The sequence below is a fragment of the Acomys russatus genome, chromosome 5, assembly GCF_903995435.1.
Source record: "Acomys russatus chromosome 5, mAcoRus1.1, whole genome shotgun sequence".
NCBI classification, from domain to species: domain Eukaryota; kingdom Metazoa; phylum Chordata; class Mammalia; order Rodentia; family Muridae; genus Acomys; species Acomys russatus.
In genome coordinates this window covers 74,382,168-74,408,775 of record NC_067141.1, presented here as the reverse complement: position 1 = coordinate 74,408,775, position 26,608 = coordinate 74,382,168, and the positions used below count along the sequence as shown (strand labels likewise).

General features: G+C 44.8%; 1 protein-coding gene across 4 annotated transcripts in view; it reads right to left on the bottom strand.

Annotated features, from left to right (window-relative positions):
* Window positions 1-923: 923 nt before the first annotated feature.
* The window catches only part of Vti1a (vesicle transport through interaction with t-SNAREs 1A), a 320,246-nt gene continuing 294,561 nt past the window's right edge, over window positions 924-26,608 (bottom strand). For 2 of the 4 annotated variants that reach the window (XM_051146792.1, XM_051146793.1), the window contains one exon: window positions 924-1,116. In XM_051146792.1, coding sequence (XP_051002749.1) covers window positions 1,023-1,116 — 94 coding nt within the window. In that variant the 3' untranslated portion in view covers window positions 924-1,022. The remainder of the gene's footprint in view (window positions 1,117-26,608) is intronic. The other 2 variants (XM_051146794.1, XM_051146795.1) reach the window with 1 other exon arrangement.

Sequence of the window (26,608 nt, the reverse complement as noted above, 5' to 3'; positions counted from 1 at the left end):
TTGGTGGACACTGCCCACCATGGCTTGGTTTTTATTTTCCTAGTGGACTCTCCATTTTTATCACCACCTTACAAACTTCATACCAGGGGAGGAGTCCTGGCCGTGCTCTGTGGAACACAATGCTGCCTCTGCATGCAGGGAGGGTGTGGAGGGAACCCAGGCCTTCTACATATTCCGGGGCTGCTGCTGCCTGAGCTCATAGTAAAACTGAGAAGATACAGACATGTTTACACAGGGAAGATGAGGTCACAGTTAAACACTGGGCCAATTCTCACGCTGCCAGCAAATTCCAGGGAGTATGGCATTTGTGGAAGGCAAGGAAATATTTCTTGTCACCAGTATCCAAAGCTCGGAAAAGTGGACATGAATAGCTTCAGCAAAAAATTCTTGGGAAAAATACACACACACATACACACACACACACACACACACACACACACACACTAAAAAACCAGGGAGAGTGCTGGGTCATTTTCTGTACAGGTGACAGCAAGTCCACCCCTGTCCAATGAAGTTGTCCGGAGGGATGGCTGTATTCTCTACGCTGGGAAGGGGGGCCTGACCTGCTGGAGCTGCTCACTGGCTCTGGCCTCTGACTTTTCTGGCATTTTATCCATGGATGTTACAGGTAGGCTAGTTGGTAAAGAGAGGAGATGTGGCACATGGAAGCTTCTATGACTGAGTCACCACACCCTCTCTCAGACTGTGATCCCGGGCATGTCCACAAGGCAAGGAAAAATGTTACGAAAGCTATTTGGACGGGCAAATGCAGTTACCTAAAGGCAGACAAGCATTCACCTTTACTTATAAGAAACAAAAAATCTGGACAAAGACCAACCTCAGAAAGGAAATCGACCCACACGCAGACAGGAATAGAGAGTGGTTTTACACTCTGTACTCCAGCTGAACAGTGGTAAGGGGTCACCGGGGCCTGTCAGTGCGAACAATGATTCATGTGACCATTTTGTCTTAATTACTTAGAACAAGCCAAGATCACTGTTTATCAAGGGAGAGCCGATGCATCAGTGTCCTTTGACAAAAAAAGTGATGGCCGTCAGGATGCTGATGACCACGATGATCCCCAGGATGACCAGCAGGATGCGGTTTTGGATGACTCTGTGGGAGACAGAAGAAAAACTCACATGGATAAATGAACAGTATTCTGACACACACTGCCCAAGCCAAGTTGGCTAAAGAAACCATAGCCCGGCAGGTAGAGAGTGTGTACACGTACACACACACACACACACACACACACACACACACACACACACACACACACACACACACACAGAGCTTTCAGGTTTGTGAACAACTCCACAGTGCTTGCAGTCGGAGAATGCTTACGAAAAAACTAAGGGGAAATCAAGGGCTCTCTCAGGAATTTGGGCACCTGCAGCCTCTTTAAATGATCAAGGGCCCAGGTGAGCATCTCTTTATAATTTAGAATGTGAGACAAGCCTCACATTTTCCTTTCAGTGTTTCCTGTGAAAGGAAAAGACTCCAAGGAAATACGTGTCAGTGAGGTACTTACCTGAACAAAAGTACTCCAGGAAAAGCGAGAGACTTAGCAGGAAGAGGATAGGATTAAGAAGCAAGTGTCAAACCTGCAGCTTAGGTTGTGAAGCCGTCACCTGTCAGTATGGCTCATGGCTTCGTCAAACCAGGAAGAAATGGTACGCATGCTCTCTGGTGCAAAAAAAAGATGGTACCAAAAAAAAAAAAAAAAAAAAAAAAAAAAAAAATGGAAATAAGAGCAAATAGACTGTCCTCTAGGTGCCTGGCTAGCAGCTGTGGGTGGGCCCTCTGGGGGCTGCTGGTCCCTTGGTCCAGCCCTGCAGATGCTGACCTCAGGAAGACAAGCAGAGGAGACACACGCTCTGGATGCCTGCAGCGCCCGTCCGCTGAAGTGATTTCATAATTTGTTACCTCATTCGGAGAAAAGAGGTCGCACACCACAATGCTTTGTTGAGTCTTTCAAAGGGAACCTGGGTCAAACAGCCTCGCCCACGCTCGCTGCTCTCACTGAGTGCACGGAAATAGAAACCCAGAGAGGCTGGCCGTCTAGCCGGCTACCCACCCGGCTTCAAGCTTGCAGCAACTCCATCCCACCTGCCCAGAGGCACACGCAGAGGTTCTGTGTCCTCCCATGCACACGGGACCCTGCACAGCGTCTCCCGACAGCCGGCATGGAGGACGGCATCCTTCCCACCCACCGTACTTTCTTCATGGGTGGATGGTACTATCCCATTAGAGTGGCCCATCCCCTGTGGCCCCTAACAGGATGGGCTCCCTCTCTTCCTGACAGGCTACAAAATGATGGCCATTTGCTGACACGTCTTCCGCAAAGCTGCTTTAGTGCCCATGTCTGCTTTCCTCACAGGAGATGAATGGTGCGCTCTGCCCTCATTTATCACACAAGGCTCCGTGAGGATCTGTCTTGTCTATCTCTTCTTGTCCCACTAGAAGGCCTGTGCCCGACATTAATTCTTCTGTGATGACAGATAATTCAGACTTAACAGGCTGCATTTACCCAGGAGGCAGGAAGATTCTCTGTCCCACCCATTAAGTAAATAAGAACAGGATTTCAGTTTCTTAAAGGGAAGCTAATTAGGAAGGCTGACTGGCACCTACTCAGGCTTTCTCTACAACTCAAGTTGGTTTTCCTCCTTTTCTCTGGAAGGGAGGCATGTCTTCAGAATGGTCCTGTTTGCCAAAGTCATTGTTCAAAATTCTCTTTACCAGTCAGCCATGTTAGATTTACAAAGGAAATCAGCAAAGCTGAGTCTCGGCAGTAAGACAGATTCAAAGCCAGAAAACTTTAAAAATTCTGCCTTAGGTAACCTGTGGTAGTGTGTCTCTCTTACGTCATGGGTGACAACTATTTCATTTGTAGGATGAGGGCCCCAAGCATCCGAGATGGACATGCAAGAAGGTTAGATATGGGTGTTACTAGTTTAATCTGGAACATGGTAATAAAATAAGCACACAGGAGGCCCCTCCTTCCTGCACCCATGTCCACTGGCGTCCCTGTCGCCACCCCTCTGCTGCTCTGATGCACCTGTCTGTAGGAAGCATGTAGAATTCATCTCCAAGGCTTCGGCAACATGCAATGGCTGGTACTCAGGAGCAGGACAGAGAACTAAGTCTCCAAGGAATGTAGTGACAGAGTGTGGCCCCAGAACTATCATCATCCCGTTCTGGGGAGAATGTAGGAGAAATCCGGGCAAGTTCAACTAGCAGAAAAATGTCAGGGTAGAAAAGGTCGAAGGTCAAAGTTGAAATGAGCCTCTGAAGATGAGGCTACACACTAAAGTGCCTTCTCAGAGCAGCCCTGGCTTCTCTCCCAGAACCTAGAAGAAGGACTGGCCATCCGGGCTCCTGAGTGGAAGACATCGGTACTATTGCATAGAAAGGCTGCCAGACATTTGAGATGAAGGGAGCAGAGGGCTATACGTAGGCCCAGCTGACCAGGTCACCAAGCCAGCTCTGGACTGTGAAGGACTTCAGCAAATACCTCTCTAGAGACAGAAAGTGACCCACCTGAGTGGACAGGACTAAGCAGTGGGGAGAGGGAAGTAAAGGCTGGCAGTGGCAGACCCCAGCTATGAGGAAGCCTGGGGAACAGTCACTGGCCATTGCTGCTGGCCAATCCCCATTGCTCTGGGCAACAGAACTGAGTGCAGCATTGTAGACTTGGGAGGAATCGGAAAAGCCAGCCAGGTCAAGGGACTGCTAGCAAGCCAGAAAGAACGTTGGGGGCGTCCCCAAGGAACTTGCTCTGAACTCTGGCTAAGGGGCCTTGATGTTTCACCAGGCCAGCAGTAAGCAGTCTTAGTGTCCCTTTTGAAAATGCAAAGTGTGTTTACCCAGTAAATAATTTAAGAAAGAGTACACACTTGAAAGAAGATGTCTGCTGAAACAGCCAGGCTAAATTGCCTCCAGGCAGGACCCGAGCATTTGCATGCTGCATTCTATCAAGTGAGCACACTGTGGCTTTAAAAGAATGCAGAGGCAAATTAAAAGGAATGTGAGCCTGAAACATCAAAAATTCTCCAAGTTTACATTATGAATCACAGTGCTGTTGATATAAGATGAATTAACCATTTACTTTGAGGTTAAACTCACACAGTATTATTGAGAAAGCTGATCCCTATGTGGAACCCAGGGAGCAGTTAGTCCTCCATTGACGGTCTCCTCCCCTTCTGGAACTAGCTCCTGTGTGTGGCATGCATGCAGAATCCTGGAAGGCTGGTTCAAGTGAAGGAGGCAGGTGGTGCTACCAGATCTCCTCCTGTGCGGGGGAACACAGGGATTGCACCCTGACCTCCTCCTGTGCGGGGACACGGGGACTGCACTGATCAGGCACTCTTCACAGCACTTCTTGAGATGTCTATGATCCTCTACACCGAGCACTGACGAGCATGGCCTGGTCCCTAGTGTTGAACATTACCACGAGGTTTACTTCAGCCATTCTCCCCTGAAGCATCAGTGACTTCCAGTGTTCATCCTTGAGTAGGGCTCCTGCTTCGCTATTTTGATGTAGAGCTTGAATGTTCCAGAAAGGACAGGGACAGGACACAGGACCTGCAGCCCAGGGCTGTCACCTGGAGGATCAGCACCACATGGCTTCTCCTGGGTCCACAGTAGTCTTCTTCTAAGGCCGTGAGGTGAGGGACTGCTTGCTACTGCAGCATAAGTGCTGCCCCTCAGTTAAGGGGAGGGCCCACCTAAGCACATGAGGCTTGGGGTGCACACACCCCAGAATCCAAGGTCTGATGACAGCTTATAACTCCTTCCTTGAAGATTGTTTTTGTCTTTTTCTTCAAAAGTTGGTTTTTTAAATATAAATTTTAAGATTGCATTTATTTATGTACCTATTTATTTGTGTGTGTGCCACAGTGTCCATGGGGAGACCAGGGGACAACTCAGGAGAGTCGGTTCTTTCTTCTCACTATGTGCAGCCTTGGACAAAACTCAATTTAGCAGGCTTGGCAATAAGCATCTTAACCCTCTCAGTCATCTTGCCAGCCCAAAGCCGGGCACCTTTTGTAACCAATTGGTCACAAGTCTTCTCACTGAAAACACAGGAGCTTCCTCATCCAAGGCAACAGTGTCCATGAGCTCTTGGCAAGTTGCCTAGGCCACTCTGCATCCTGACAGCCACAGGTTAAGGGCTGGTTGTAACACCCCATGCCACACCTGGCTCCAAAGGGGGAGGTGTGACTTAAGCAATGGTGGCCAGCGCACTCACTCCATTTCCCTGGCTACGGTGACTTGAGCCCAGCCTAGCAGAGCGAAGCCCCACTACTGCTGGGAAGGCTGGTCTCCCGGACAGCTTGGGATGCAGATGTTAGGTCTGGATCTGTAGCAGCCATTTTATGTTCATGAGGAAGTCAGCCTATGAAACAAGCTGGCCCATGGAAGGACAGACAACTAGGACCCCACCCTGAAGGCATGATAAACTTCTATAGCAAGCCACCCTTCCTTTGAACTTTGATTAATACGACAAAATTAATTAACTTCATTTTCCAAGGCTGTTTGATTTGGGTCTTCTATTATCTGTAACCAGAAAGCACTTTAGGCTGAGTCACCGTGCTTCCGCACCACGGCTTTGATCTATGGCGCCCTCTAATAAGGGCTTCCAGGCTGTGCTGTCTCCAGCTTGGATTTTCCTGTACTTGGGCTCCCACTATGCAACCACACAGGTGTCTGATTTTCTGTTTCTGTGAAGTTTTCTCTGGTAAAAGTGGCCCTTCCACAGCCCGAATCTCTTTTATCTTTTGTATGCCTCTGACATAGAGCCTGGCAGAGGTTAAAAAAAAGAAAAAAAGCTTGTGCTGGGTGTGGTGGTGTAAATACCCAAAGTTCCAGCTGCTCATGAAGCTGAGGCAGGGGGATCATGTGAGCCTTGTAGACTGAGGGTTGAGACTATCTGGAAGACACAGTGTGACCCCGAAGTGCTTCTTGCACACAAGCACAGTGTAGGGCTTAGCTACTTGCCACTGTTCAGATGCGTGCATTGCCCTCACAGGTACATTTACCTGGATCTCACGAGGGTTGGCACACCCAGCACTACCCCTTGCACCTGAGTGGGAGTGGGCTTCATCTTGGCTCCATTGGTGGGACCAATTCCTACCCATTGTAACTCCTGAGGTAAATATACCAATTATAACTCTCTACTTCTTGCAAAAATGTGTTTTAAAAAACTGGCCTGATACCCAAAACACATAGTCTGCTGGGGATTTCCCTAGCGAACCAAGAGAGAAGCCTAGTCCCCTCTCTTCTGGTTCCCTACCATTGTAGGGACGATGGTAGTGTTGAGGCACTGAAGACATTCTAACCATGGTGCCAGAGAGAAAGATGTTTCCTGCCAGTGGAGCACAGGGCCAAGGGACAAAGAAAAAGAGATGAGATCCCAAACATATCATGTCAATCCCTGGATCTATCTGTGAGCCTGATACCTGAAGGGTCACATTTAAACGTGTCAGTTATTGATACAGGCAACTTTAGTTGGAAATTTTTACCTTCAAGCATACTAGATTGGACAGTGTTCCCCTACCCCTCAACCCCACCTACCCACCATCTCCCAAAACTAGCCTACCTAAAAACTCACAAGGTGACTTCATTTGGAAGAAAGATCTTCATTATGAATCTTGAAAAGGCCCACGGCTCTGCCTGCCTTCCAGAGGAGGCCTGTAGGGGCCCCAGGAACATTCAGGTCCACATGGGGGGGGGGCACAGCCAGCAGAGGTGAACAGTGTGCTGCTCCCTGAGCTCCATGGCAGGCCCAAGGCTCTGTCTGCCTCTCCAGGAATCCTGCTGGCATCAAAACCACACATCTAATACCAGGAACAACCAGATGGCTAAAGGCCACATAAGAACCCAATCAATAGCTGGGCATGGTGGTGCATGCCTTTAATCCCAGCACTCAGGAAGATAGAGCAAGGCGGATCTCTGTGAGATCGAGGCCAGCCTGGTCTACAAGCAAGTCCTGGACAGCCAAGGCTACACAGAGAAATCCTGTCTTAAGACAAAACAAAACAAACCCAAAACCACAATCAACAAGAGCCAGGGCAATATAGTACCACCAGAGCCCAGCTATGCTAGTATAGCGAGTTCTGGATACCCTAACACAGCAAATCATAAGAAGATGACCTTAAATCCAATCTTATAAACATATAGACACCTTTAAAGAGGAAAGGAATAAATCCCTTAAAGAAATGTAGGAAAATATAATCAAAGAGGTGAAGGAAATGAATACCTGAAAATGGAAATAGAAGCAATAAGGAAAACACAAACTAAGGGAATTCTGGTGATGGAAAACCTAGGTAAGTGAATAGGAACTACAGACACAAGCATCACCAATAGAATACAAGAGATGGAAGAGAGATTCTCAGGCATAGAAGATACAATTGAAGAAATTGATACATTAGTCAAAGAAAATATTAAATCTAAAAAGTTCTTGACACAAAATAGTCAAGAAATCTAGGACACTATGAAAAGACCAAACCTAAGAATAATATGAATAAAAGGAGAGGAAGATTCTCAGCGCCAAGGACCAGAAAATATTTTCAACAGAATCAAAGAAGAAAACTTCTCCAACCTAAACAAAGAGATGCATATAAACATACAAAAAGCTGACAGAACACCAAATAGATTGGACCAGAAAAAAAAATCCTCCTGATACATAATAATCAAAACTAAATGCACAGAACAAAGAAAGAATAGTAAAAACTGCAACGTAAAAAGGCCAAATAACATATAAAGGCAGACCTATCAGAATTATACCTACCTTCTCACCAGAGACTTGAAAAGCCAGAAAGCCTGGGTAGACATCTTACAGATTTTAAGAGACCACAGATGTCAGCCCAGACTACTATACCCAGCAAAGTTTTAAAACACAACAGATGGAGAAAACAAGATATTCACAACTGAACCAAATTTAAACAATATCTATGTGCAAACCCAGTCCTATAGAAGATACTAGATAAAAAACTTCAAACCAAGAAGGTTAACTAAACCCAAGAAAATACAGGAAATAAATAACTCCGCACCAGCAAAACCAAAAGAAGGGAAGCACCCACACATGTGGAACACACACACACACACACACACACACACACACACACACACACACCCCTAACACCAACATCAAAATAACAGGAATTAACAATCATTAGTTATTAACATCTCTTAACATTAATGAACTCAATTCCCCAATAAAAAGACACAGGCTAATAACATAACAATGCATGTGAAAACAGGATCCATCATTCTGCTGGGAGACTTCAATACCCCACTCTCACCAATGGACAGGTCATCAGGACAGAAACTAAATAGAAAAATAATGAAGTTAACAGACATTATGAACCAAATGGACCTAACAGACATTTACAGAATATTTTACCCAAACACAAAAGAATACACCTTCTTCTCAGCACCTCACAAAACTTCTCCAAAATTGGCCATATAGTCAGTCACAAAGCAAGCCTCAACAGATGAAAGAAAATTGGAACAACCCCTTGTGTCTTATCAGACACTATGGACTAAAGCTGGACTTCAACAACACCCAAGAGGAGTAGACAACAGGAAATAACCAAACTTAGTGCTGAAATCAACAAATTAGAAACAAAGAGAACAATACAAAGAATCAACAAAACAAAGAGTTGGTTCTTTGAGAAAAATCAACAAGATAGACAAACCCTTAGCCAAACTAACGAAAAGGCAGAGAGACAGTATCCCAATGAACAAAATAAGAAATGTAAAGAGGGACATAACAACAGATATTGAGGAAATTCACTTTCGTGATTCTTTTATTTATTTTTTTTTCTCTTTCTTTTCTTTTTTTCCAGAGCTAAGGACTGAACCCAGGGCCTTTAAGAATCATTAGGTCTTCCTTCAAAAGCCTGTACTCCATAAAATTGAAAAAAATCTAAATAAAAAGGATAATTGTCTTGATATATACCACTTACCAACATTAAATCAAGATCATGTAAACAATTTAAATAGTCCTGTAACCCTTAAGGAAATAGAAGCAGTCATTAAAAGTGTCCCAACCAAAAAAAAAAAAAAAAAAAAGCCCAGGGCCAGCTGGTTTTAGCCCAGAATTCTACCAGACCTTTAAAAAAAGAGCTAATACTAATATTCCTCAAGCTATTTCACAAAATAGAAACTGAAAGAACATCACCAAACTCATTCTGAGGCCACAGTCACACTGATAACTAAGTCACACAAAGACTTAACAAGGAAAGAGAATTCCAGACTACTCTCCCTTATAAACATTAACGTAAAAATACTCAGTAAAACATCATCCACCATGATCTAGTAGGCTTCCTCCCAGGGATGCAGGCATGGTCCAACATACAAAAATCCATGAATGTTACCCACCATATAAACAAACTGAAAGGAAAAAAACCCCACATGATCATGTTATTAGATGCTGAAAAAGCCTTTGACAAAACCTAACACCCTTCATGTTAAAAGTATTCGAGAGATCAAGGATACAAGGGGCATACCTAAAGACAATAAAGGCAATATACAGCAAGCCAATAGGTAACATCAAATAAAATGGAGAGAAACTTAAAGCAATTCCACTAATCAGGGACAAGACAATCTGCGCACTCTCTCTGTATCTCTTCAACGTAGTTCTTGAAGTTCTAGCTAGAGCAATAAGACAACTAAAGGAGATCAAAGGGATACAAATTGGAAAGGAAGAAGTCAAAGTACTGCTAATTGCAGATATGATAGTATATATAAGTGACCCCCAAAATTCTACCAGGGAACTCCTACAGCTGATAAACGCCTTCAACAAAGTGGCTGGATACAAAACTAACTTTAAAAAAAATCAGTAACCCTGCAGTATACAAATGATAAACGGACTGAGAAAGAAATTAGGGAAACAATACCCTTCACAATATCCACAAATAATAAAAAAACATCTTCGTGTAACTCTTACCAAGCAAGTGAAATACCTGTTTGATAAGAACTTCAAGTATTTCAAGAAATTGAAGAAGATACCAGAGAATGGAAAAAAAAAAAAAAATCTCCCAAGCTCATGAATCTGGAGGATTAACATAGTAAAAGTGGTTGTCTTACTAAAAGTAATCTACAGATTCAAGGCAATTCCCATCAAAATTACAACATGATCCTTTACAGACTTTGAAAGAACAATACTCAACTTAATATGGAAAAATAAAAAACCCAGAATAGCTAAAACAATTCTGTAGAATAAAAGAACTCCTGGAGGAATCTCCATACCTGATTTCAAGCTGCACTACAGAGAAACAGTAATAAATACTGCATGGTATTTGTATTAAACCAGACAGGATGATCAATGGAATCAACTTGAAGACCCAGAAAATAAACCTACACATATATGGACAGTTGATTTTTGACAAAGAAGACAAATGCACACAATAGGAAAAAGACAACATCTTCAAAAATGGTGCTGGTCTAACTGGATGTCTCCATATAGAAGAACAGAAATAAATCCATACCTATCACCCTGTACAAAACTCAAGTCCAAGTGGAACAAAGACCTCAACATAAAACTGGATACACTGAATTTGGTGGAAGAGAAAGGGGGCCTTGAACTCACTGGCACAGGAGACAATTTCCTGAATAGAACACCAACTGCTCAGGTTCTAAGATCAACAATTAATTAAATGGGACCTCATGAAACTGAAAAGCTTCAGAAAGGCAAAGGAAACTGTTAAGAGGACAAAACAGCAGCCTACAGAATGGAAAAAGATCTTCACTAACCCTACATCTGACAGAGGACTAATATCCAAAATATATAAAGAACTCAAGAAATTGGATATCAACAAACCAAATAATCCAATTTAAAGCAAAACAATTCTCAAAAGGCATCCCTAATGGCTGACAAGCACTTAAATGTTTAAAATACTTAGTCATCAGAGAAATGCAAATCAAAACCACTCTGAGATTCCATCTTACACCCATCAGAATGGCTAAACTCAAATGAAGGCACATGCTGGTGAGGATGTGGAGCAAGGGGAGCACTCCTCCATTGCTAGTGGGAGTGCAAACTTGTACGTCCACTTGGGAAATCAATCTAGAGCTTTCTCAGAAAATTGAGAGTAATGCTACTTCAATACCATACAGTTATTCCACTCCTGGGCATATACCCAAAAGATGTGCCACCATACAACAAGGACATTTGCTCAACTATGTTCATAGCAGCTTTATTTATAATAGCCAGAATCTGGAAACAACCTAGACCTCCCTCAACAGTGGAAAGCTATTCAGCTATTAAGAACAAGGAAATCATGAAATTTGCAGGCAAATGGTTGGAACCAGAAAATATTATCCTGAGTGAGGTAACCCAGACCCAGAAAGACACTCATGGTGTGTACTCACTTATAAGGGGATTTGCTACAATCAGCACACCCAAAGAAGCTAAGAAGGGTCCAAGGGAGGAAGCTTGAGTTTCACTCAGAAGGGAAAATAAAATAGACTTATATAAAATAGGGAGATGGAGGGAGGTGACTGGGTGGGAAGGGGACAGGAGGGATCAAGTGTGGGGAGGACTGGGGGAGAGGGAACAGGGAAAGAAAACTGAAATTGGTGGTGGGGGTGGGGCAGCTCTGGGATAAGCCAGAAACCTAGGATGAGGGAAATTCCCAGGAATCTGTGAGGGCTACCCTAGCTATGACTCCTAGCAACAGGGACTATGGATCCTGTAATGACTACCTCCTATAACCAGGCAAAACTTCCAACAGAGGGATAGGGAAAACAACCCGCCCATAAAACCTTCAACCCAAATTTTGTCCTGCCTACAAGCTGTACAGGGATAAAGATGGAGCAGAAATTGAGGGAATGCCCAACCAATGAGTGGCCCAACTTGAGACCCACCCCATGGGAGACAGCCAAGCCCTGTCACTATTAATGATACTCTGCTATGCTTCCAGGCAGGAGCCTAGCATAATTGTCCTTTGAGAGGCTCCACTCAGCAGCTGGGTGGAAACAGATGCAGAGACCCACAGCAGAGCTCAGGGAATGTTGTGGAAGAGTGGAAGGACTAAAGGAGCCAGAGAGGTCAAGGACACTACAAGAAAACCTACAGAGTCAACCAAAGCCACAGCGAGGTGAGGGATGTGGGGTATGCTCTACAACCTGAGTCATCCCACCCACTACTGGCCTGGGGTGCCTGGTACGGTTGAGCTGGGCCAGGCTTTCAAGCTACCATCAGCAGTTAGTAGTGTTCCCGTTTGCTGACGTCACTTTTGACATGGTCCGTGACCTGGGGGCTCTGAGGAGGGACACAAGAGGGATGGGTTTTGCTAGATGGAGACACAAGAAGTTCTCTAGCAAGGAACCGGAGAACCAGGAGCTAGGACCAGAGCCCAGGCACAGCTGAGCTCAGACGCCTTCCCTGGTCCTAAGCGGGCACCTGCAGGCTTGTTCTGTAAGGGCTGGATGGTGATCTTAGTAGCTTGATAGAGCTGCAATGAGATGAAACTCCTCAGACTGGCTGGATTAAGTGATAGACATTGCTATCTTGCAGTTCTGGAGGTTATAAACACAGGTCAAGGTGCTGCACTGCTGGCTCCCAGGGCTGCCAGAAAGACTGTTCCAAGCCGCCCTCTTCTCTTCTGGTGGTTTGCCAGGAATCTCTGTGGTCCTCTGGTTGGTAGCTCCCTCCTCTGCTCCTCTTGTGCCTCCTGCTTTAATGTTCACTGTGTGTGTAAACCCGTAGTCAAATTTTTACTTTTTACAAGAACACCAGTTATACCGGATTAGGGGACCATCGTATTCTTTATGGCCTCATCTTAACAAATGTCACAAGGAAGGTTCAAGGAAGGCCACACTGTTGAGGTAATATAGGTTGGAAGCTCCACATGTCAACTGAGGCTTAGGAAGATGCTCTCAGCTGTGTGGATGAAACAGTCTCTGCTGCAATTATTTACCTTTGCCCTTGCACAGAGAAGTCATGTGTTACCATAAAACCTTATGAATGGGTGAATTTGGATTCCATATGATCTTCCAATAACAAGTTATTCTTTTGAACTTTCCCAACATATAAAAATGTAAAGCCATTTCAGCTTGTGGGATACAAAGAAATGGGTAGTGGGCTGGGTGTGCACCACTGCTTTGCTTTGCCCACCCCAGCTCAATGCTCCAAACCACTGGGACACGCCCCTCTCAGCTAGAGGAAACAGTCGTCCTGGACATCACAGACGCCATGGCAAGTGTGAGCAAACACCTCTGAAGAAGACAAGGAGCCTAAAGTCCCTACCACATGTGAGCTTTGGACACCACAATAAGCAATCAGTGACCGAGGGCTGGCAATAAAGACCATTACAGCCAGGCCAGGGCCAGGGCAATTTGTTATGTGCCCACAATCCTAGTTTTGCCTGGAGTGACCTGCAGCAAGCTACTCCATGGCACTTGAGTTTCAGGTTCTTCCCAAACAATGTCAATGATCTCACCAGACATGCGGAGATGAAAGCTCAGGAAAGATTTTAAAGGGCTTTGAGAGGTAAAGCATGTGTAGTTGGCAGATAATTTTATAAAAGGAGGTGCCATTTCAGGGCAAATGAGAGGTTCCAGTTGCCAGAGAATGGAAAGCTACCTGGGAAAGTTCCAGAGGCTGGTGGGGGAAGCAGAGACAGGTAAGGAAGCTGTTGCCTGCTCAGCTCGCCACGCTGTGGTTCACACAGGTTGCTATCTAGTGGGGCCTCAGTTGACAGCCTCCCAGCACGGCTGAGCCTTGTCTCCAAGGTGGGAGCATCAACATCAAAAGGGAAAGGAGGCTGTCCCATTGGCTGGCTCAGGTCCCTCCCCAGCCCGGGAAGGCGGCCAAGAAGTACCTGTCAGGCACACTGATACGTCCAAGGGGTTTTGATCAATGACGTGTAGCTACATCGAGCTCTGCATTGCCAAATGTGTACATCAGATTGCAGCCTGGGTGCCACGGCCACTTCCATTCTTAAATATGGACTTGGTGACAGCAGGAGGCCTGGAGAGCAGCTTTGCTGGCTACCAGTCTCACACAGGATCAAGGCAGCTTGCTCCCATCAAAGGATTTCGAAAGGGCTTGAAGAGAATTAAATAACGATGCTCCAGAAATGCCAGGTGTGTGCAGCCCCTTCCAGGCTTGCAGACTGCTGGCGCTGGCAAAGGGCTTTGGGCCTAGGCCTAGATGCTTCACGTTAGAGGACAGTGAAGCTCTGAGAGGTCCCAGGATGCATCTCGTCTCATCTGAGTGGCCAGTGCCACTCACCCCATGTGTTAGACACCTATGCAAGAGTTCACCTGGGCTCAGGGCTCCAGAGGGTGGAGTCTGAAGGTGGAGCAGAGGCAACCGGTGTAGTGGCTGGAACAGCAGCTAAGAGCTCACGTGGAGAGCCATAAGCAAGAAGCCAGAGCAGCTATTCTATAAAATCTCACTGTTTTAAATATTGGCAATTAAGTAAACACTTTCTTAAACCCACTGGCTGAACAGAGTGCATGTGCTTGGTGGCAGAGTGGGCGGCCCTTGTTGGCGACTCCTACTTATGACTGAGAACACACTGAGATGAAGGTGATTGTATGTGTGTGTGTGGGGGGGGTGGTTGGGGGTGCAGCAGTACTGACTTCCTCTCTTGGGAGCCTGGAAGCCTAGTCTGCTTGACCCTGTGGCTCTCAGAAGCCAGAGGGTCAGCATGTGTGTGAGCATGGATAACCCAGTCCTGCACGGAGAGAACCCAACTTAGCCCATGGCCAGTTCTTAAGCACCATGCCAGAGGCCAGGGAGAGGCCTACAGGCCTCACAAATCAGCCTGTGTAGCCTTTGTAGACACTCACAAGGTCACGGGAAGCACAGGCAGAGGGCAGGCCCAGACTGCTTCTTGCAGCTCCTTTTGACCTTCACAGTTTGGCTGGAGAGACCCAGCTGCTGATTTCCAATAGCCGGCCATCGACTGTCTATGACGTGTACTAAGAAGGGGGTCTCTACTGGATTGCCTCCACCCACAGTGTGGTGAGAAGTCTGAGTCCTTGTTTCTCCATCTTTAAAGTGACAATGAATACAGCAAAGAGGCCTAGGGATCCTAGGACCAAGACTTGATATAACTGAAGAAACTAAGGTGACAGGAGCCTGGTGGCTTCTGTACACTCTGGGGCCCCACAGGAGCACCAGTGGGAGAGCAGAAGGCCCTTTTGTGGGCTGAGTTGAAGGCAGGCTGCTGGTTGCAAAAGCTGACCCTCTGCTCTTTGGGGGACTCTACTCTCTAGCTCCCTAGCCTTCCTTTTCACAATGGAGGGTGAAACCTGAGCCCCTATTGGCTAGTAGATGACAAGTTGAGCTCTAATAAACACGGACAGACTTGTCAAAGGTCCAGCTGACAAGAAAGGGCTTGCTGAGCAGCCTGAGGACTGGTGTGGGATGTGTTGGGGCTGGGGGGGGTCTGTCTTGCCTCTCGTTGGGGGCCGCCTGTTCTCAATGTCCACACCAGCACTGTGTGGACACTGTCAGTTCACATGAGTGCTCTCATTTGATCTCAGGCCCCACAGAGGAGCCTGCAGCAGCAAGAAGCTGTTGGGTGGGACTCACTGTGTCTCCTCTGAGGATATGTAGACACACTGTTTATTACCCTGCTCAGCACGTGTCCTATGGTAAAGTCTCCTGGGAGGCTGTGCTAGTTGGGATAGGAGAAAGATCTGGGTTTTATCTTACAGATATTGATTCATGTAGCTGAACCTATCTCTCCCTTTGAGTTAGCTGCCAGTTGCCTGGGGATAGATTTGTGGTCCATCACTTACACACACACAGTGCAGGTGCTAGGCCCAGTCCTGGCTTCATTTTCTATAGCCACGCTTTCGTTGTGTTGTGTATGTTTAGGCAAATGGCTATAAGTTCTTTTGGGACCAAGACACTACAAAGATAAAGAAGTAGAGAGAAAACCCATCCTCATAGGCTGTCTGCTTTAAGGCGTTAGGCCTCAGTTTCTCTCACAGCCTCAACGGTTCTGCACCACAGGGAAGCCAGTGTTCAGATTCACCAAGATAGGAAGGTCCTCCTATTTTTTCCTGTGAAAATCCTTTGGCGGTCAGCATGGGGACATTTCTAGAATCTACCCAAAACTTGGAGCTAGTGCGTAGGGGTGGGAGGACCTGGGTTCATGTCACAGCCAACTGCAGTAGGTGTGGATCCCTCTTTGTTTGTGGGTGTTTACAGCAGTTGTCTTAACAGTGTAGAATTCTCTAGTGAAAGCTGAAGGTGTTCCCAGCCTATGCTGGCCACAAACACACTATCTGAAATGTAAGTGCTGCTGTGGCCCTTCCCTGAACAATCTGAACTATGTGTCTCTTTGTATATCTGCTTTTGCGGATGCTTTAAAAATCTAGGAAACAATCAAGCCGAGGCCATCTCTGAGTTGCCTCTGAAAGAACCCACTTGGAGACAGATAAAAATAATGAGAATCTTCCTGTCAGGAAAGATTTAGAAAATATCACGGGCATTATTAAAATTTAATTTTTTACTCGGCGTTTTGGTCCCTTTTCCACTGATAACGAGCAGGAAGGCACACCTCCGCCTCGCTGGTACTTGTTTTGTGCAATAAGCTCAGCCTTGCAGTCTGAAGACATTTCAGACTACAGCTCTGACTGCTGTAGGCTTAGTTTTCACCCTGTGCTGTGCTTTCAGTCTGCCCATAAAAACTAGTTCAGGAGATAATTTTCCACAAGGCCAGTGAACTAATAAAAATCTATTTTTCCCATCTGGTTCAGAGAAATCTTGGGTTTAGCTGAGGCAGAACTGCAAAATGGGAAGGAAAATAAAAAAAGATCAGTGCGTTCACTGATGGCTTAACTGATAGAAAATTGTCAAATTAGTTGGCAAGAGGCGCGTGGCTGCAGAATTCCCCCTCAGCCTGAAGGAGCATCTTTAAGGGTCCAGGAGGGCCAGTTTTCCCCTGGTGGGAGCTGCTCAGAGTAACAACTCTTCCAGGGAGCCGCCTGTGCCTGGGCAGCAGGCAGCAGGACCTGAGTCCTGGCACAGGCGCTGGTTTTGTAAAAGGTCGCCTGGGTTTTACTAGAAGTGTTCCCAGGTCAAGGGTCCATCACTGCATTTGACACCTGAGGCTCTCTCTTGTCTTCTCTGTGTGCACCTGAGGACATTTCTGGGATGCCTTTCTACTATCCTAAGTACTTCCCGTGAATTCATTTGTAGGTTAGAAAGCTGAGGTTTGGGGAGCTAATGTCACGGGCGCTCAGCCAGGCAGTAGCAAAGTTGCTGCACTTCTAAAACCAGATCCGACTGCAAAGGCCACATCCTGCTCTCGGCTCCAAGCGGCTGTGGTCACAGGTGGTCACCTTACGCTTATGAATAGAGTCTGGACTAACAATGACTGTCCTTTCCCCCACCTCATGGCTTCTGAGGACGCCTGGATGAGAATATATGTGCAACAACAGAGCGAATGCAGCTATGGCTCCAAGAGATGCGGTGATGACGTAATGTAATATTAGTGCCTTGAGAATCAGTGCAAATGCCACTTAGGTACTGATGATTTACCAGCCCACCACACAAGCTGAACCAACTCATTCTCGATGAGTCCGAAAGTGTACAAGAGTCACACCCTAGTCACAGTGCTTCATGTCTACAACGCATTAAGCAAAAAGTCAGGCTTGCACTTGTTAGCTCGTATTTTAAGACTCCAATTTTAGCAAAAGAAAACACATGTGTAAATATAAAACAGAAGTTGAAATGTGAGATGATCATGCCTAGGTGACACAAGCATATATATTTCTACAATTCTTTGCAGTTTGCAAATACTCTTTGTGATGAGTTCACACTATTTTTTAATCAGAAAATTCATTACCTCGCCTTTCACACCTTTTTTGGTATGAATGAAAACTGGGGAAGGGTGGGGTTGGGCATGTGGGTGAGTGGTGTTTACCTAGTATGCAAGAAGGCCTGGGTTGGAACCCCAGGACTGCCAGTAAACAAACAAGAAAATAAATACATTAAAGAAAAACAAAAACACTACAAAATAAATTCTGATTGCACTTGTTTGAAATCTAGGAAAATAAAAATTAATTTAAAATACATTGTGGGCCTTAAAAAAAGATGAAAACTGACTCTATAAGATCTTTTTAGCAAGGGGGGGGTGCTGCTCAGGCTAGCTCCACACATTCCTGGACGGCAAAGAGCAGAGGTCAAGAAGCAGATGAGAACAGAGTGGACTTGGCAGGAAGTGACAGGCTTGGGCCAGGTTTGGAGGGCATCGACGGACTGGTCCCCGGCACAGAAGCCTCAGAAGCAAAACCATGCCTCTTGTTGGAGAACAATCTGTAGCTTAGCAGGGAAGTGTCACCCTGTTTGTGAATACAAGGCCAGGTGCAGGCTTCAAATGGTACCACCAAGGGAGAGGTTTTTAGGTATCTGATGATATTTGTAGCATCTGACGTTTTGCATACTTTGTTTTATGACTTCTGCTTGACACAGGTTCCGGGTAACAAACAAACAAGGGAGATTAAGTGTTGTGCGCTGGGATCACATTGAATACCCCGGGCATAGAAACATTATAATATGCCCTAGAGATTATTGCAGGACCAGGGAAAAACATTGCCCGATGGATAGTGCCTCAGAACGGGAAGCATCAGTGGCAAGAACGGGGATTTACTTCATCTGTGAGGCTGTACACAGCCTCAGATGCTAACACGCGCTGATAGGAAATGCCAACATTTCAACTTAAATCAGGACTGCAGCCCGTAACATCGACACTTCGCCTTTCAGCTGAAGACCATGAAGAGCACAAACCTGGGTCTCTTCTCCTAATTGGGAAGCTTTTCTAATTTGCTTATGATAGCTGCCTCATGTCGAGCTAATCTTCCTCCGGTTACCGCCTAACGCTGTCGGAAATAATCTGCTTACTCCCGCTGTGTCTGCAGCACTTTGTATCAAACCAGACTCCCTTCCTTAACACAGCCACAGCAAACCAGTAGCCACAGCTCAGCCAGGACTCCTGCGTCACTGTGAGGACTGCACATACTCTGGCCAGGGTTAAAGCAGGTTAGGAAAGGGTCCTTACAGAGTCTCTAAGTTCAAATGCTGAGGTGCACACTAGCCAGGATGGATTCTTATGGATTCACACTGATTCACAACTTATATAGAAACTGTTTGGAACAGATAAACCCAGGCAAGCGACACTTTCCCAGATGAGCGACTGAAGTATTTAAGTGTGTGCACCAGTCTCTGCAAGCACTACTGTTAACACCCACATATAGAGTCCCACTCCCCCAATTTGACAGATTTAATTTGAGCTTCCTGAGTTAGCCAGGAGGCTTAATTGATAGCTGTGTGTAACACCATCTTAACAGCAATCACTGACGTATTCTGATTCCGTTTCAATGTGTTGAAATTTGCAGTTTAGAGGCACAAATGTTACAGTTTTCAGGAAGAGTCAGGAATTCCAATATTCATAAAACAAGCTGTGTGTGTGTGTGTGAGACCAACAAAGCCAGCGCTGACTTGCAAAGTGGGAGGTGCTGTGGTAGGCTTTGGTCGCAGGTGTGACCTTGGGGAGAAGGCTTTGCTCCTTGGCTCCTCCTCCCTCATCTGTAGAAGAGGCCAAGGCTTGCATGGACCCGGGCACGCTAAGGCTCTGGGTACAGAGAAGAGCCTGCTAATGGAGGGCTCTCACTCCCTTTTATGCATGTGATTATTCTGAACAAGCAGCCACTGCATCCTTCCCCTTCTCGGCAGCATCCCACTCGAAGGCTGGTCCCTGAGTTTCAGAGGTTACTGAAGGGGAAGAAAGTTATATTGTTTAATCCTACTTTATAAGAGTTTGCTCTTTTATTGGAGAACAGGCTCAGAACAGTGATCAGTAAGGTTTATGTACCCAAAGTGTATATGGAGGACTTAGGGGGAAAGGAAAAAAGAAGCTGCCTTCAAATGCCTCGTGGAAATACAGAAAACAAGCAGCGAGATCGTCCTTTGCCAAACACTGTCATAAATTTTTTATTTGGCAGCTAACATTCTCACTAGTTTTCTTGGCAGCAATTGGGACCTTTAGCAAGAAAGGTGCAGAAGAAAAATACCTTGTTTAGAGATGTTTTCAGCAGTTTCTGGGATTTTTCAGAACTTCTGCCTGCAGCACATTTTTACAACCAGAGTCTCCAATCACCTGATGAGTGGGTGGTGGAGTTTAAACTTTTTTCTTATATATATATATATATATATATATATATATATATATATATATATATATATATATATATGAGAAATAGTACTAACCCCTCTGGCTTTCCATCAAGCACATCTTTCTTACTTTTCATGGTAGGTATTTTTGATATCCAAGCCCTTAGTCTTCTCTGTCTAGACAAAAATCCGAAAATAATATCAGAATGCACCTTTTGTTGGGCCTGGTGCTATCTTTTATGTATTCCCAGATGATGGAGGTAAATGAAAGATAAACAAGCTGATGACTGGGGCATTTTTTCTTAAGGAATTCTGCTTGAACAGACCCTGTCTCTAGCTGTTGGGGGAGCCTGATGGATGAGGGGTGGGCCTGCACTGGAAGCTGGAGGGTACAGATGGATACAGGACAGCACCGGGACAACCCTCGATGGCGGGTGACTGGACTGAGGCCTGTGAAGTAGGGACTACCCATGGCGCTCCTCAGGCACCCAAGTTCCTGAGCTGATGAGTGGGAGGGAGGTGCTTTAGGATTCTGGAAAACAAGGATCCCAAGCCCATGAGGAGTCAAGGTCTTTCATGAAGAGCATGTCCCAGCACTTTATATAAACACTGTCTACAGGCGGGCAGAATCCCTCTATCAAGGAGACTTTCAGTCATGACTGAAGAGGCAGGCTGGAAACTTCCTCCCCTCACAACAAACACCAACTGGTCACTTGTCAAGATCGCTTCTCTAGGGCACCAGAGAACGACTCAAGGTGAAACCAAATGGCAGGGGGAAGAGGGCATATTCAGAAGCATTTGGGTGAGCCCTGCAGGTTAGTGGGCCAACATGGTGGGTGTCTAGGATGGAGCTGATGAGGAAGACAGGGAGAAACCTACAGCCAGTGACAGCATCCCTGCATGTGGCAAACTGAGAGACCGCGCAGGGGAAGCCCACAGCCCAGCCAGCCTGAGGCTGCAGTGTTAGCGGGGAGTGACAGCACAAGGAGGTGCTGGCCTTGGAACCGAGTGGTCGCTGCCTGTGTCCTTCGCCCACAGGAAGATCATTTGGCGGAGGGTGGAACCCTACCAGGGAGAAGATTTTGAGCATGACTTTTGCTAACACTGGGTAGCCACTAACCTATGTACACAAAGGAGGCAACCCCAGGAAGACAGGCTCAAAAATACAGAATGCAACCAAGGGCTGGAGAGATGCAGAAGATCAGGGTTCAGGTCACAGCACCCACAGAGTAGCCCACAACCAGTTGTCACTCGAGCTCCAGGGGGATACAGCACCCTCTTCTGGCCTCCTTGGGAACATGCACACATATGGTCCCCGGCCCCCCTCTGTGTGTATCAGTGTACATCAGGAAGACATGACAACTATGAGCATATACACATCTAACAACCAAGTCTCAAAGTTTCTAAAGCAAAAAACTGCCAGATAAAAAGAGAAATCAAATCCCACAATTACACTCACAGGTTTAATTATCTCAATAAGTGACTTAAGAACTAGGTAGAAACCTAGCAATAAAGCTACAGACATGCTCCACACTATCAGTGACTTGACCTAAGTAATATTTGTGGACCATGTCACCACTGGCAACAGATTACAGGAGCATATCCTCAGTACAGACCACTTAGAGATCAGAAAAGACATCTCAATAAATAAAAAAGACAGATATATATTATATATAATATTTTTCTAATCATAACAGAACTAAATTATAAAACAATATTAATAGAGAAATTAGAAAAAACCAAATATTAGATATTCAAGTAACATATTTCTAAAGAAACCATTATTTTGAAAATATATTTGAAATGAATAACAATAAAATAATAATTATAAATATTTATAGGCCACAACAAGAGTAGAGCTCAGAGAACACTTACTGGTTACTTAGGAAGTTTCAAATCAATAATTTAGGCTATCACATTAAGTAATTGAAAAGGAGAAAAACTAAGCCAAATGGAAGTAGAAAAAAATTTAAAAGAGTAAACATTAAGGCATAAAGCAACTAAATGGAAAACAGAAAGAACAGAAGAAAAAATGCAATGAAGGTAGAAGTGGGGTCTTTGAAAAGGAAGATGATGGAATGGCCAACTTCAGGAGGGCAAAGGGAACAATGGTATTGATTTAAAAACTGAAGAATTACCAGGGACTGTTCTGAATAATTTCATAGAAAAAATCAGTAAATTTCAGTGAAAAAGACTATTTCCTAAAATACACCTATTACCAAAACTTATAACAGACTTATAAAATAAGCAAACAACCCAGATTAGCATTGAAGAACCTCTTCCCATAAAGAAGAGGTCAGGGTCACACAGAGCAAACAAGGAAGTCTGCCATGCACGCGAGGAAGCAGCCTGGGTGACAGTCCTACAACCACACACGGTTGGCTCTTTAGACACAGGAGAAAAGGTACAAAAGGTACAAGAGGGAACATAACAAAGGCTCTCTGTGAACTCTGGTGCCCCATATTTGACCTCTTCCCCTTGGTGGGGAGGCCTGGTGGCACTTAGGGAAAGAATAGGAAGGCTACCAAGATGAGACTTGATAGGCTGTGACCATATGGTGGGGGAGGAGGTCCCCTTCTGTCACAGACCTAGGGGAGGGGAATAAGGTGTAAGAGGGAGGAAGGGAGGAACGGGAGAAGACAAGCAAGGGGATAACAACTGAGATGTAATCTGAATAAAATAATTTAAAAAAAAGGAAAAAAAAAAAAAAGAAAAAAAGAAAAATGTATATATTGGGCCGAGGACGCAGCCTAGAAGGACAGCAGTTACCTTGCATGTGAATGCCCTTTGTTTTGATTTCCCCAGCCTTGCAAAACAAACAACCCTAGTCATTCTTAGTGGTGAAAGCCTGAAAGTGTTCTCTCAGGGTTAGTAAAGAACGTCTGTTTTTGCTGCTTCTAGCAAGCTGTACTTGAAGTTCTAGCCAGTGCAACGCGGCATGAAAAAGAAAAGGCACTGCATCTGCAAAGGAGAAAACAAGAGTCCTGTGTGTATAAAGTCCTAAAGCTCCTGGAACGAATTGGTGCATGTAACTAACTCACAGGAAACAATGCATATAGAAACCAATCACATTGTTTAATAGCAAGACCTAACCTGTAAAGTAATATAAAACATAGCTCACAGTAGCAATAAAAGAACAAGAACTTAGGAATAACTTTAACAAAATAAGTATAGGGCTTGAATACTTAAATCTATAACACATTAGAAAAATTAAAGACTCAAACAAGTAAAAATATTCTATTTTCCTGGATTAAAGGATTCAATATTGTAAGAGTGGCAACTAAACGCAATCCTCATTAAAACTGCAAGAAGCTATTTTAAAGGTGGGAACTGAAAAATGATTCTACAAATAAATAAGCAAATGCAAAAAAAATATTAGCATGGCCAGGATTTGAGAAGCGAGGTATTGGTCCTGGGACAGAAATAACAATACATAAATCAGGATATTTATAGCCAATTATTTTTTGACACAGAATCTAAGAAATTCAGTGGTTCAGTAGCAGTTGAATATTTATACTGTAGTAGCACACTTCAAACAAAGTTCAGTGCAATGCAGGGATCCAAATATGAAAGTAGCACTGACATTTGTGGAAGGAGACCCTTCAGCCTCAGGACAGGCCAAAGCGTTGCAAGGAATATGATAAAAGCATAATGCATAAAGCAAGAAACAAGTTGACTTCATTAGAATAAGAAAACCTACATTTTAAAACTTTATCCCTGAGAAAATAAAAAAGACAAGCTCAGGTAGGAAAAAAAAATCAAGTAATCTATTTCTAAAGAACCCATTATTTTGAAAATCCACAATGCAAATCAGAAAAAAATATATCTTGAAATGAAAGAAAATATCCAGGAAAAGATTTGTAGTTAGAAGTTTAAGAGCCAAAACTCTTATCACCCCATATTAAAAACACAAACAATCTAATTTAAAAAAGAAAAAAAACCCAAAAAGCCAGAAAAGAGTGGAATAGGCATTTCCTTAAAGAACACAGAGAAGTGGTTAACAGCCACAGGAAAAACACAACAGCCTTGTTTAGTCATTAGAGGGCAGCGCGTTACAGTGAGAAGGTATGGCCCAGTTACAACCAGACACTGGTGGTTCTGGTCAGGGAGGATGAATCCGTTACAACAGTAGATGATGGTACAGCTGCTCGGCAGGTCTCCAAAAAATGGTTAAATACATATTCACACACACACTTAAAGGTGTGGGTACATGTGCACACGTGCCTGTGTATGTGTGTGTGAGTGCGTGCACATGCATGTGTACACACTACATGACTCAACAATTCTACCCTTAGGTAGAAGTTGGCAGTTATCCAAGAAAAAGGAGCACATTCGCCTCTATAAAACCTTGTATACAAATGTTCACAGCAACATATTTCTAACAGCCCTGACAGGAAACAATCCAGGCATCCATCAACTACTGAACAAGTAAGAGGGGGCACACCCATGTAGCGGAGTACTACTAAGGGACATGCAAAAGAAGACAGACACGAAAAAACGAGCATTTTGGGGTGACAAAACAATTTTAAAATTAGGTCATGGTGATCGCTGCATCCCTATAGGTTCATTCTGGTCATTAAACTGCGTATTTACAATGACTAAGTTTTATGGTATATAAATATTTCCCTTCTGCTGTCCACCGAGAAGCCCAGCGGCCAGTAACTGGCCTCAAAAGATGCTTGCGTCCCTCAGCTTGGAGGAGCCCACCTGTTCCCCTGCACATGGTGAAGGTGCCTGTTTATCTCCTTCGATTGTAAATATTCACCTTATTTCCTGTGTGCTTTTCTATGAAATGAAATTGTGTTAGATGGAGGCTCAAGTCCATCCTGGTCCCACCTGAGTGATATAGAGAAATGAACAACATAAAGAAAGAAGACATTTAAATTTTTGTGAAAAACTAATACACTCTGATACTGTGATTATTCGCATATATGTTTATTCTCAATAGAGATGTTTGTCTTCAGAGCAGCATTGACTGTGGGCCAGGTGCTGTGTGCATAACAGAAGCGAGATTAACACAGAAACAGGGTGCAGGGAGGAGGCTGGAGCCAGCAGGACAGGCGCTGCGGGTGCATAGTTAGCTGGCCTCAGTGAGACGCCGGGAGTGTTGCCTAAGAACCTGTCCTTGTCCACTGAGGTCAGTCTGTAAAGCGCCCATACCTCCTGGCAGTTTTCAAAATGAAGCCAGATCATCCTGGGCTCCCAAGGTCGTTTCGGATGGTCCATAAAATGAAAAGATCTCTGTGATTAGACTAAGTAGAAGGAGGCATGAGAGTCTGGCCGAATGGTGTGCAATTGAGAGTGGTGTCTCTTAACTAATACTGTTTTGGAAATTTTAACATTTTATGTTTATTTATTTTAAATTTTATTTTTGGAGGACTTATCTGTGAGCACTGTATTTACATCACTCTCATCTCTCCCTTACCCTCTAAATTCCTTCTATTTCCTCCTCAAATTACTCATCTGTTCTTCAGCTATAATTGTTATATGTATGTGTGCATGTGTGTCCAGGGCTGGACACTTGGATGGGACTAGGCAGAAAGCCTGTCTCTAGAGGAAACTAATTCTCTCTGCCTTAGCAGCCACTGACCACCTGTCACTCTTCATTTAGGGGTGGGGCCACGTGGAATTTTTCCAGTTCACATTGACATATCAACCATGGTTTTGTTCAGGCAACCATATTGTTGAGATTTCACGGGTGCATTCTCCCCGCCAGGCTGAGGGGAAAGCAGCAACAGGCGGGCTGCACGTCTGCCTGTAAGCATTTTTTAAAATAACAAAGTTCGTTAATGTAGATCTACGTTTATAATTTTAAAATGACTTAGTAAATGTTTACATTTTGTGCTTAAGTTTCTAGTGTGATGACAATTGTTTCTCCATACTCCCTTGCGCCCTGACCTCTTCCCTCCCCAGTGTCTTTTCTGTTGTGTCGGGACGGACCCTCCTGCATACTAAGAAGGTGTTCTACCATCAGCAATTTCTAAGAGGCCGATGCAGGAGGGCTGAGGAGGTCGCACCCCATCCCTAAGAGCTGTAGGCAGGGAGGCTGGTGGAGGAGGGGAGTCGTCTTTCCTAGTTGTGCAGCCACTGCTGAGAGGCCTGTGTTCAAGAAAATAACCCAGATCTATGCTTCTGCAAGTAGCACCCATTAAAAGCAGCTCAACACGCACGTGTGCACATGTACACACAAGAAAAATAAGAGAGGACCTTCTTGGGAACAGAGAGTGGGGAAGGATAAGAGGGCAATGGAGGGGAGGGAATGTGATAAAAATATTTTATATGTGAGCACTAGTTGGGAAATAATGGCAAATAGTTACCATTACTTTGAGATGTAAAACTGTGATATCTGTCCATTGTTCCAGAGAGAGAGGCAGAGGCTGGGATTCAGAGCGTTTTTGTCAATGGAACTCAAGATGCTACAGCATAGTGACCACTCAGGCTCACAGCCACAGCCACAGG